Source organism: Aethalodelphis obliquidens, unplaced genomic scaffold (genome assembly GCF_003676395.1).
Source record: "Aethalodelphis obliquidens isolate GAN/ISIS:26980383/991018 unplaced genomic scaffold, ASM367639v1 scaffold111, whole genome shotgun sequence".
Classification (NCBI taxonomy): Eukaryota; Metazoa; Chordata; class Mammalia; order Artiodactyla; family Delphinidae; genus Aethalodelphis; species Aethalodelphis obliquidens.
Window position 1 is genome coordinate 434,546 of NW_020838055.1, and position 13,345 is coordinate 447,890.

At 41.3% G+C, this 13,345-nt stretch overlaps 1 protein-coding gene across 16 annotated transcripts in view; it reads left to right on the plus strand.

Annotated features, from left to right (window-relative positions):
- The window catches only part of LARS2 (leucyl-tRNA synthetase 2, mitochondrial), a 269,549-nt gene that overhangs the window by 117,059 nt on the left and 139,145 nt on the right, over positions 1–13,345 (plus strand). For 14 of the 16 annotated variants that reach the window (XM_027097029.1, XM_027097025.1, XM_027097018.1 and 11 more), the window contains one exon: positions 670–798. In XM_027097029.1, coding sequence (XP_026952830.1) covers positions 670–798 — 129 coding nt within the window. Of the gene's footprint in view, positions 1–669; positions 799–8,896; positions 8,975–13,345 lie in introns of all 16 variants that reach the window. The other 2 variants (XM_027097030.1, XM_027097031.1) reach the window with 1 other exon arrangement.

Sequence of the window (13,345 nt, forward strand, 5' to 3'; positions counted from 1 at the left end):
TTTTTTCTGTGTTTCTCGTGATGAAGCCCGTCTTTGGAAGTTGGAGAGTTATGTAACCCTGGCCTGAGGCTGCCTGTAGATCACCCCCTGGGAAATAGCTAAAATTTTCTCATTACCTTACCATTTCAACTTTTTCTGTTGAAAGATAAGCTCACAATACAGCAGAAAACCCGGGACCTGAACCGGTGCCTGAGGACCCTGCTCGTACTGTTCAATCCAAGTCTGCATGCAGCTACAGGGAATTTAGGGAGGGGCTCCATTTTTAGACATGTCACATCTCTGTGATTCACTATTGTTTCCTTGAATTATATGGACATATGTGTCAGAGCTTCATTTGGAAAAACATATAGTTCTTTAAGACCTAGATAGCTGTCCTAAAAGAGAAGCTTTTAAAAGAGAAAAAGACAGATTTAAAAATACATATGGGTAATAGGACTTTGAGGTTGTTTGGCATTATTTTGGACATTCTTTAGGTTAAGCCAGGGCTTTGAAGTTTGGTATTAGGCATTTTTGTCAGTTTACCTTATGGGAACGGTTTTTTTTAAAAGAAAACTTCTAAAAATGTTAAATTATTACCTTGAGTAAAATGCCAAAATATTATGTGCATGCGGGTTTCCCCGTGAATGCTTAATAAATACTCATTGTCATTTTTTTGTCATTCTTTCCTAGAAATCAAAGCCCAAGTTTTACGTGCTTTCCATGTTCCCTTATCCTTCCGGCAAGCTGCACATGGGCCACGTGCGTGTGTACACCATCAGCGACACCATTGCACGCTTCCAGAAGATGAGAGGGATGCAGGTAAGGCAAGATGCCTGCTGGAATAGCACTTTCCTGCCTGACTCAGGACAATAAGAATGTAGGACAAAGGAAGAAAACCAATCTTAGTTAAGATTAGGACAGCTTTGAAGATAAACGTGAAAAGCTCAGGGTTTCCTCTCATGAATTGGAAGACATAATAAAGCATCCAGATTAATTGGGGGGCAGCCGTGTGTTGGATGTTGTGCTAGGGAGGGAGGTGGGGTGTGGATGCAGTGGAAGGAGGTTACAAATGTGGGTACCACATGATATCTCCTCAGGAGGAGTTCACAGTCCAGTGGGGCTGACACCCATAAATAGACAAACATTGAACAGGGGAATGAATCCAATAGTAGAAATGAGGAACAAATGCTGTGAGTAGGAAGTGGGACCACAAGAGATTTTTCTCCTTGTATTTGATATTTTCTGTATTCTCTAATGAGCATGTATTTATTTTATAATGGAAAAAGTAAAATTTTCCTAACAAAAAAATATGTGGGGAGTAACAGCTCTGCGGGAGTTGGGGAAGGCTCCGCTAAAGAGGGAGCATCTGTCCTTGAAGGACAAGGTGAAATTTCCTGGGAGAGAAGGAGAAGAAACCTTGCATGTCTGATGTTGGTAGACGCCTTCACCCCACTGCCAATTACCCCAGAGCCTGCACTGTACTCTTTACCAACACGTCATCTGTAAGATGAGGTGGCAGTGATCATAGCAGCTTCTTTAACACCTTACAGAGAGAGGCAGGATTAAAGAGGGGCTGAGAGCATGGACCATTGAACCAGATGGCCAGCATTTGAATGCTAGCCCTTAACACTTAGTAGCTATTCGACTTTTGACTAATTACTAAATTAACGTCTCTAATACCTAGTTTTCTCTCATCTGTAAAATGGGGATAAAATAGTACCTGCCCATTGAACTGTTACAGGGATTGAAAGAGGATGACTATGAAGCACTTAGCACATAGCTGGCACATAAGTACGTAACTAGTAAATATTAGCATTGCCAGTGGAGGGCTGGAGCCTGCTTGTACCAGCTCCTGAGAGCTGTGGGCATGTCTGCCCAACTTCATGTTAATTATTTGTCACCTTAGTAGCTTGAAATCCACCATGGTGGGAGTATTTACATCATGGAAATCAGCAAAGCCTACAAATCAGGGCTTTTTCTGCCAGAGAGTTGATTGTTAAACATTTACTGGCACTGCCACTGGCTGTTGCTATTATTAACCTCTCAGGGTCTATATAAAGGGTATCTGCCCCCTCCCAGTCCTTTATCAAGATTTTCTTTTAGAAAGGTATGTGAATCCATTGTCATAATTGGTTTGAAAATTTGTGCTGAACTGACATTGGCAGCAAGAAGTATTCCTAAAAAGGAAGTCAGGGTATAATGTCTCTTTGTCACTTGAAGAGTTAATGACTTTTACTGTCAGATTCAGAGATTTGCCTTCTACAAGGTATGTCTCCCTGGGCTATGCGAGGTATTATTTTTCCCAGATACTGCTTTCCATCACTTCTGCAATGTTTATTAGAAAGAGGTGGTGCAGAATAAATTGACTCTTGTCATGAAGTATAATATCTGTGTTTCTTCAACTAGATTTATCTTTTTTTTTTTTTTTTTTTTTTTTACTTAGGCCAACTTATTTTGGAAAATTAGTGAGTACAGGCCAGTTGCTGAAGATTAAACTTTTACAGCAAAACTGTACATTTATGATACATTAGCGGATAAGTGGTTGAGGGGATGTAAGTGGGACGCTAATTCCCTTGGGTGGGTGAGACGTTACAGAGAAGGCTCAAGGCAGAACCCCAGGCCCAGAGATACTGGGACCCTTGTAGGCAGCTTAGGCCCAAAAGACAAAATGGAGTCCCTTACAGTAACTGAAGCCCAAGGTCAGGCTGGACCCAGGGACTGGGCAACCCAGGTTTGAACCCCATTGTACCACTTTCTCACTGAGTGACCCTGCACAAGTCATTTAATGTCTGTGAATCCCACTCTCCTTGTCTTTAAAATAGGGATAATAATATAATAATAATTATTTTTCCCTCCTGGGTCATTGTGTGGGTTAAATGAGATAGTACATGTGTCTGGCACATAATAGTCCCTTAATAAGTGGTAGCCCTGATTATTATTTATACTGATCTGACTTACTCTGGGAAGTCATTTAATAAATGAAATGAAATCTAATTCATTTAATAAATGAATCTGCTCTCTTCTGCTTGGGGCCTGCTGCATGGAGTTGCCTTCTGAGAAGTAACTAGACTGCAAATCATCACCTGCTATTTGTATTATCTATCCTGTGACTCGGTTGGTTCCTGAAACCACTCTTTGTTTTTTGGTTTATGGTATCTTAGTCATTGTGACCAGCAGGCACCTAGGGTTCCCTCTGTTCCTCAGTTTCAGTTGCTCTCTTTAAGATGATAAGCTATCTTGGAGGGGGGCGGGTATCCTCCAGGCTCTCTTGAACTTAATTTCTTGTTAATTTTCATAGCCCATATTTAAGTCAGATCATCCCCAAAATAACTGCCAAATATGGTGAAAACTTGTCCAGCCATTTCTAAGTGGTAATGGCAACAAAGAAGCAAATCTCTGTAATGGTCAACAGTGTGAAAGCCTGTTGAGCTTCCTGTTGTTTTAAAATCCTTCTCTCCCAATGTCAGGACTAGTCCCAGGGATTGGGATTCAGGTCAGGTTCAGTGATTCTTACTCTAAGGAGGGAAGGAATATCTGCTCTGCAATAGCAACGTCTGACATGTGTATTGATTAATTCATTCGGTACATAGTCCTTGGGCACCAGCTTTTCCAAACACCGGCCTTTCTACTGTATTATATAGTAGTATTGGAGTCTTAGGTTCAAAATCAGTCAGTAGGCCTAGGAAAAATTCAGTAAGCTTGCCTTTTTCTATAATTTGTTAATTTGTTGGTAGATTTGCTTAATTCTTTTCTTTTTTAAGATTTATTTATTTATTTGGTTGTGCTGGGTCTTAGTTGCGGCAGGTGAGCTCCTTAGTTGCGGCAGCTAGTCTCCTTAGTTGTGGCTCGCTGGCTTTTTAGTTGTAGCACGTGGTCTCCTTAGTTGTGGCAGGTGGGCTTCTTAGTTGCGGCTCGCCAGCTCCTTAGTTGCAGCACGTGGGCTCCTTAGTTGTGGCATGTGAACTCTTAGTTGCGGCATGCATGTGGGATCTAGTTCCCTGACCAGGGATTGAACCCAGGCCCCCTGTATTGGGAGCACGGAGTCTTATCCACTGCACCACCTGGGAAGTCCCTGATTTGCCTAATTCTTTTTTTATTATTATTATTATTTTAAAAAATTTATTTATTTATTTTTGGCTGCACTGGGACTTTGTTGTTGCATGCGGGCTTTCTCTAGTTGCGGAGAGTGGGGGCTGCTCTTTGTTGCGGTGCGCGGGCTTCTCATTGCGGTGGTTTGTCTTGTTGCAGAGCACAGGCTCCAGGCATGCGGGCTTCAGTAGTTGTGGTTCGCGGGCTCTAGAGCACAGACTCAGTAGTTGTGGTGCATGGGCTTAGTTGTTCCATGGCATGTGGGATCTTCCCAGACCGGGGATCGAACCCGTGTCCCGTGCATTGGCAGGAGGATTCTTAACCACTGCGCCACCAGGGAAGCCCCCTGATTTGCTTAATTCTTGAATGGAGATATGGAAGTCATTCTAAGGCACCTAAGAACAGTAGATGAGAAGTAAAAAGTGGAGTGACATTTGCACCAAGTCTGCTCTCTTCAAGGCCACCAGTGACCTCCCTGGATGTGTCTCTGTCATCCTGTCTCATCTCAGTGGCATGTAATACAGTAGACCATTTCCCCGTCTGTGAAAGACTGTGCTCTTGGCATGAGACCCACTCTCCAGGTTTTTTTTGCTGCAACTTGGTTTCTTCCTCCCAGTTTACTCCACAAGGTTTTCCTGCTCCACTCCATCTTTGCATACTCTTATCAGGTTGGAAAGTTCTGCTTTAAAGGCAGACCTCAGAGATTGTGTGGGTTTTGTTCCAGACCACTACAATAAAGTGGATATCGCAATAAAGTGAGTCACAGGAATTTTTTGGTCCCAGTGCATATAAAAGTAATGTTTACATTATATTGTGGTTTGTTGTGTGCGATAGCATTATGTCTTTAAAAAAATGTACATACCTTATTAAAAAATAATGCTGTTGGAAAAATGGTGCCAATAGACTTGCTCAACGAAGGGTTGCCACAAACCATCAATTTGTAAAAAGCACAGTATCTGTGAAGTACAGTAAAGCAGAGTGCAGTACAATGAGGTTATTCCTGTATTCCTAGTTTGCTCAGAATTTTTATCATGAATGGGTATTGAGTTTTGTCATATGCCTTTTCTGCATCTATTGAGACAATACATGGTTTTTCTCCTTTAATCTGTTAATGTGATGTATTATGTTGATTGATTTTTTAAAAATGCTAAACCAACGTTGTGTTCCTAGGACAAATTTCATTTGGTCGTGATGTACTTTTTTGAATGTATATATTGCTGTATTCATTTGTCAGTATCCCTATGTGCCTGAAAGACACTGACCTGTAATTTACTTTTCTTGTAATATCTTTGTATTTAATATCAGGTTTATGCTAGCCTCATAAAACAAGCTAGGAAGTGTTCCCTTCTTCCCACTTTCTGAAAGTGTTGTGTATTATTAGTGTTATTTCTTTCTTTATTGTTCAATAGCATTCACCAGTGATGGTATCTTGACCTAGAGCTTTCTTTGTGGGAAGTTTTTAAATTACAGTTCTATTTCTTTAATGGATATAAGGCTATTCAGATCTTCTGATTTTTTTTTTTCTGTGTCAGTTTTAATTTGTGTTTTTCGAGGGATTTGTCTACCCTACCTCAGATTCTGTTCTAGACTGCCTTCTCTTTTTTTTCTCTATCCACTTTCCCTAGGTAGGCTCTATCCTCTTTAGTTTAAATATGATACTTTAAAAAATTATAAACATTTCCAACACAGGAATACAGAGAACATTATTCTAAATACTCAGACCCGCCATCCTGATATAATAGATATTACCATTTAATCTTGTTAATCTCAGCTTTTTTTCTTCTATGTTGCAGATACAGTTGTGCCTCTCCACAATCAGATTCCAGTCCTTCAGTTAAAAAAAAAGCTAGTGTCTATCCTTTGCCTTCATGTTTTCATGCTTTTATTCTATGTATTGTTTATGGATACATACACACTTGTGTGTAGTATTGTGTATTTTGAGTCAGTTCAAAATACACAATAGTTTATAGTTCATCCATTATAAGTGCTTATAGTTCATCCATTAAGTGCTGTATAATTATGACAATATTTAATTATCTATTTTCACATTGATAGAGTTTTAGGTTGTTTTAGATTTTTGTTCCAATGAACATCCTTGCACCTAACTGTTAGCCTGTGGGAGAAGTGGCATTGCTGGGTCATAGAGTGTACGCTCCTCAGCATAAATATGTCTTGCCAAATTGCTTTCCAAAATGTTGGTGCCAATTTATATTCCTACCAGAAATAAATGGCATTTCATATAGCCCTACATCCCTGACAATACTTACTAATGTTAGGCTTTTAAATCTTTGCTAATTTGATATATGGGAAATGGCATCTAATTGTGTTTTCAATTTACATTTTCCTGAGTTCTGTCCTAGTGAAGCTATTTTTTATCTATTTAAGTTTCCTCTTCTCTGATTGGCTTGCTCACATTATTTGCCAAGTTCCTCATGGGTTGTTTGTCTTTTTCATATTGTTCTTACTGTTCATATAGTTCTTTTTTTTTTTGGGGGGGGGGATCTCAGTTGCTGTTCACGGGCTTTCTCTAGTTGAGGTGAGCAGGGGCTACTCTTCATTGCTGTGTGCGGGCTTCTCATTGTTGTGGCTTCTCTTGCTGCAGAGCTCGGGCTCTAGGCTCACAGGCTTCAGTGGTTGCAGCACGTGGGCTTCAGTAGTTGTGGCACAAGGGCTCAGTAGTTGTGGCGCACGGGCTGTAGGGTGTGCAGGCTCTAGGGCACGTGGGCTTCAGTAGTTGTGGCTCGTGGGCTTAGTTGCTCTGCGGCGTGTGGGATCTTCCCGGACCAGGGATCAATCCCGTGTCCCCTGCATTGGCAGGTGGATTCTTAACCACTGCGCCACCAGGGAAGTCCCTCATATAGTTCTTTATATGGTCTGGATTATTGATTCTTTGTTAGTTAAATACAGTGCAAATGTCTTCTCCCAGTCTGTGGTTTGTCCTTGTATTTTGTGAGCCCGCCAGACCACAGATTGTAATTTGGGTTTGAGAATGGACAAGAATGATGATTTGGAAAGTTCAAGGTTGCTTTTACTTTGGTTTCCTCCTATAGCAGCAAATAAGTTGTGCAAAGGAGAGAAATGAGACAAGAGTGTAAGCAGATCATTGGGGTCCCCCACGTTCTTGTTGTAGTCAATGGAGATGTGCCTGAGGCCATGATCATCACAGTTCTCTTGGGGAAACCTAAAGTCACAAAGCTGGCCAGGCCTTGGGCATACAAGTAAATTACATGTGGACTTGGCAAGTGGAGAGGGAGGTGGTTTGGGGGTGATGAGTTGATCAGGAATCTGTGACTTTAGTCAGTGTCACTGGCCTCCCACCTGCCTCCTACCTCACAGATTTGTTGCAGGGTTCATGTGCAATGATCAATGAGAAAACTCTAAAAACCATAATGCAATTTTCCAGTGTAACCCAATTAATAATAGCAGTAATACGGTAGTTCTGAGGTTTGGATGTTTAAGCGGGGACCACTTGAAGCCAGAGATAAATCATTCTCTTTCAGGAGTCAGAAAAGACCACAGTGCCATTCGGTTTCTTCTTAAACTCATACAATGTCTGATGACATATTTAAAGTTTAGCACCATATGGTGATTTTGTTGTGTTTTCATATGTTGTGTGCACAGATGGTTAGAAAATAAAATTACCCACCTCCCACCTCAGCTGGTCTCCTCAGCACCTTCTGGGCCAGAAGCGGGGCAATTAAAGCATCAAGCTGCCAAGTCCCCCTCACAGAGTTGGACCTTGAATAATTTGTCTCAGGCAAAACACCGCAGGGCACTGCCCAAGTAGTGTTTTCCGCTTGGGCCTTTTTGCTATCTCCTGTGGAGGAGGAAGGAAATTGAGGCTATGTGTCTGGCAGCTGCATGATCATAATGCAATTACCCACAAACATCAGGAAGTGAGGGGAGTTCTTAGCAAGTGAACCATAATATACGTTTCATCAGCTTTCAGTTGGCCAGTCAGTCAACAAATGTTTATGAAGTGCCCAGAGAATGCATCGCATGCCATTTAGTTTTCAGATTTTCTAATCTCTGGAGCATCTGAAAGTAGAGAGTAGATTTCCAGGGCTTATCCTCTCAGATGTAATTTGAAAGGGACATTGAGTTGCTAGTCCAGTATTTTGATTGGAAACTGCCTGATTTATCTGCCTCACATTCCCAGAGGTCTTCTGTTTTGGGTCTAGTTACTGTCATTTAGATTCTTTACCCTGAAGTATTCGCTTCATTTTGATCCCCAACCTGTAATAATAGTGAGTTATTAAACTTGCTAAACAAAATTAAATGTTGTGTTTCTCATTTCTTGGAAATAAAGTGTTGAATCTACTCCACAGAAACCACGGCACTCTCTGAAAATAGCAATTTTTTTCAGAAGCAGTAACCATGGTTGCTCTTAATTAGAAGCTGAATTGGTTTCAAATATAAAGTTTTGTTTTATGATGAAAGGGAGAGAAAGCTGGACATTCCTGGGGAATTGGTACTTCTCTCTCATTGGGAGGGCAGACAATCAGCTGCCCCAGCTTCCTTCCCTTCTTAACCTCCAAAGTCTTCTTAACTCTCCTTCATCTTCCTTCCCGTGCTGGAGGAAGAACTGTACTTTTGCCTGTTTGTTTCTTCCTTCTTAAAAAAAATATTTTTAAATTGTACATAAAATTCCATATTCTCCCCTTTAAAAAGGAGAGATACAACATAGATAAGGCTACAGTCCCCTTTGACTACCCACTCCCCCCAGGCCCTTCTAGACAGTGATCCCTATCATTTTCCAGGGTATATCCCTCCAGGGCCTCATCTGTACATTGTCACCTGTAACTGTGTTCTCCTGTATCCCTTCTAGTCTGCTTGCCATCCATCCTGCCTGCCATCCCTGAGATGCCCATAGCTCTGCCCAAATGGAGGCAAGAGGTCCTGTTGGGTAAGCCATGGTCATGTGACTGGGTCCACACCGGAGGCTGTTCTAGCTTGAGCTTCTAGGTCTCGCTTCCTGGCCAGCTCTGTCTAACTTGACAGGGCTCTGATCCCTGTGTTTGCCCCTCATCAGTAGCTGGCCCTCACTCCCCTTTGATATCTCGAGTCATGGTAAATTTTGCAGTCCTGTAGTGTTCCTGTGCTGGTCTTTGACTAGTTTGCTGTCAGATGGATCTCCTGCTTTGCTTTGTATGGTGGAAGGGCAGAACTCTGCAGGCCACATTTCCCAAGCTCTGGTGTCAGCTGGCCTCTGGCTGGTTTTGGACAGGAAGAATTCTGGCAAGATTGTAGGGGAGGAGGAAGGAAGAAGCCAAGGAATTTCTCTCTCTCTCTGACCTGGTTAGTATCTCCTTCATTATTCCAGTTCCATTTGGCCAGACCTGCCTCTTTCAGCTTCTGCAACTGATCTCAGCCTTTGGGTTCAGTTATCTCTGCTTCCTCCCTTTGTTCCTTCAGTCTAGAAGTGGGGGCAGTGTCCCACTCGTCCTAATTTCTGGGTTGTTTCCCTGTCCTCTTGGCTTCTCACTCAATTTAAAATACTTAGAGCATTTGTTAGAAGAACAGCTGGAAATGGTGGTTTTTTACACCCTGGAAGTTTATTTTATGATTTCCAAGTTATAGCTGCCAGGACTTCTTGATTCCCTTTCTGCTGAAAGCACTCATCCAAGAAGAGGTTAACACCTAGGGGATTGGGAGGGCTCAGGTGGCCCTAAAATATAAATCCAGATGTTGGTGGGCGGGTTGTTGTTGTTGTTGTTGTTTTTAGGATAAATTGTCTAGTTGGCATATGTGAACTGTAGGTTTAGTTACTTGTGGAACTATGGAAGGATTAAACCAAGTTATGGTGATAGAAAAGAATAGAAATTTTAGAAGCCAAAAGGAGAGTTTAGAGTTCCTCCAGTGAATGTTTTTGATACTCTTGCCCATAGAGAAATCACAGACAAGAAAGTGGGCATTATATATCCAGAATGGGGGTATTTGATCTGGATGATGTAGAGCAGCAGTCCCCAACCTTTTTGGCACCAGGGACCGGTTTTGTGGAAGACAGTTTTTCCACGGACCACGGGTTGGGGGGGATAGTTTCGGGATGATTCAAGCACATTACTTTATTGTGCACTTTATTTCAATTATTATTACATTGTAATATATAATGAAATAATTATACAACTCACCATAATGCAGAATCAGTGGGAGCCCTGAGCTTGTTTTCACTTGCCACTCACTGATAGGGTTTTGATATGAGTCTGCAAATAATTGATTTATTATGGTCCCTGTGCAGTCAAACCTCTCTGCTAATAATCTGTATTTGCACCCACTCCCCAGTGCTAGCATCACTGCCTCATCTCCACCTCAGATCATCAGGCATTAAATTCTCATAAGGAGAGTGCAACCTAGATCCCTCACGTGCACAGTTCACAGTAGGGTTCACACTCCTATGAGAATCTAATGCTGCCACTGATCTGACAGAGGCAGAGCTCAGGCAGTAATGCGAGTGAAGGGGAGCTGCTGTACATACAGATGAAGCTTCGCTCGCTCGCCCGCCTGCCCGCTGCTCACCTCCTGTTGTCCGGCCTGGTTCCTAACAGGCCATGGACCTGTACCAGTCCATGGCCCAAGGGTTGGGGACCCCTGATGTAGAAGAGACCAAGAGGTGAACGAGGTGGGCAAAGACAGCACTGACACGGTGTCTTTTAAATAAATAGGCTATAACAATTTGACCAGCAACTAGAATCTGCTGCCCAGGGGAAAGGGACAGGCTTTGGTATTTTGTAATCTTGTTATAGGTCTTTATTTTGTTCCTCCTGGACAGTAGTGAGTCATCTTATGGCACAAGAGTGAGTTCTGCCTTTGGTCACTGGATGTCTGGGAAACCCAAGGTGTAGAATTGATTAGACCCTTTCCTGTTTCGTAGAAACTTGGTTCACAGGGACATTGAATCCAGTGGTCCAGCCCATGATGGAAAGAACTGTCCTGACTCCCCACAGTCTGTATTCCAGGGCAGACATTTGTTTTTTGTTAATTTTTGGTAAGACTGTGAAATATTAAGAAGCTCTAAGATTTTTCTAACTTTCTTTTCTTAATAGGTCTTTATTGGAGTATAATTGCTTCACAATACTGTGTTAGTTTCTGTTGCACAACAGAGAGACTCAGCCATATGCATACACGTGTCCCTGTATCCCCTCCCTCTTGAGCCTCCCTCCCATCCTCCCTATCCTACCCCTCTAGGTCATCGCAAAGCACCGAGCCAGTCTCCCTGTGCTACGCTGCTGTTTCCCACCAGCCAACTATTTTACATTCGGTAGTGTATATGTCCAGGCACTGCTACTCTCACTTTGCCCCAGCTTTGCCCTCCCACCCCATGTCCTCAAGTCCATTTTCTATGTCTGTTTCTTTATTCCTGCCCTGCAGCTAGGTTCATCAGTACTATTTTTTTTTTTAAGATTCCATATATATGTGTTAGCATATGGTATTTGTTTTTCTCTTTCTGACTTATTTCACTCTGTATGACAGTCACTAGGTCCATCCACCTCACTACAAATAATTCAATTTCATTTCTTTTTATGGCTGAGTAATATGCCATTGTATATATGTGCCACATCTTCTTTATCCATTCATCTGTCGATGGACATTTAGGTTGCTTCCATGTCCTGGCTATTGTAAATAGAGCTGCAGTGAACATTGTGGTACATCTCTCTTTTTGAATTATGGTTTTCTCAGGGTATATGCCCAGTAGTGGGATTGTGAGTCATATGGTAGTGCTATTTTTAGTTTTTTAAGGAACCTTCATACTGTTTTCCATAGTGGTTATATCAATTTACATTCTCACCAACAGTGCAGGAGGGTTCCCTTTTCACCACACCTTTTTCAGCATTTATTGTTTCTAACTTTTTTGATAATGGTCATTCTGACCACCGTGAGGTGATACCTCATTGTAGTTTTGATTTGCATTTCTCTAATAATTAGTGATATTGAGCAGCTTTTCATGTGCCTCTTGGCCATCTGTATATCTTCCTTGGTGAAGTCTACTTAGGTCTTCTGCCCATTTTTTAACTGGATTGTTTGTTTTTTTTGTTATTGAGCTCCATGATCTGTTGGTATATTTTGGAGATTAATCCTTTATCTGTTCTTTCATTTGCAAATATTTTCTCCCATTTTGAGGGTTGTCTTTTTGTCTTGTTTATGGTTTCCTTTGCTGTGCAAAAGCTTTTAAGTTTAATTAAGTCTGATTTGTTTATTTTTGTTTTTATTTCCATTACTCTAGGGGGTGGGTCAAAGAAGATCTTGGTGTGGTTTATGTCAAAAAGTGTTTTTCCTCTGTTTTCCTCTAAGAGTTTTATAGTGTCTGGCCTTACATTTAAGTCTTTAATCTATTTGGAGTTTATTTTTGTGTATGGTGTTAGGTAGTGTTCTAATTTCATTCTTTTACATGTAGCTGTCCAGTTTTCCCAGCACTACTTATTGAAGAGGCTGTATTTTCTCCATTGTATGTTCTTGCCTCCTTTGTCATAAATTAGATGCCCATATGTGCGTGGGTTTATCTTTGGGCATTCTATCCTGTACCATTGATCTATATTTCTGTTTTTGTGCCAGTTCCGTACTGTCTTGATTACTGTAGCTCTGTAGTATAGTTTGAAGTTGGGGAGCCTGATTCCTCCAACTCCGTTTTCTGTTCTGAAGATTGCTTTGGCTATTCAGGGTCTTTTGTGTTTCCATACGAATTGTAAGATATCTTGTTCTAATTCTGTGAAAAATGAATGCCATTGCTAGTTTGATAGGGATTGCATTCACTCTGTAGATTGCTCTGGGTAGTATAGTCATTTTCACAATATTGATTCTTCCAATCCAAGAACATGGTATATTTCTCCAGCTGTATGTCATCTTTGATTTCTTTCATCAGTGTTTTATAGTTTTCTGAGTACAAGTTTTTTGTCTCCTTAGGCAGGTTTATTCCTGGGTATTTTATTCTTTTCGTTGCAGTGGTAAATGGGAGTGTTTCCTTAATTTCTCTTTCTGATTTTTTGTTGTTGGTTTATAGGAATGCCAGAGATTTCTGTGCATTAATTTTGTATCCTGCAACCTTACAAAATTCACTGATTAGTTCTAGTAGTTTTCCGGTGGCATTTTTAGGATTCTCTATGTATAGTATCATGTCATCTGCAAACAGTGACAGTTTTACTTCTTCTTTTCCAATTTGTATTCCTTTTATTTCTTTTTATTCTCTGATTGCTGTGGCTAGGACTTCCAAAACTATGTTGAATAAGAGTGGCGAGAGTGGACATCCTTGTCTTTTTCCTCATCTTAGTGGAAATGCTTTCAG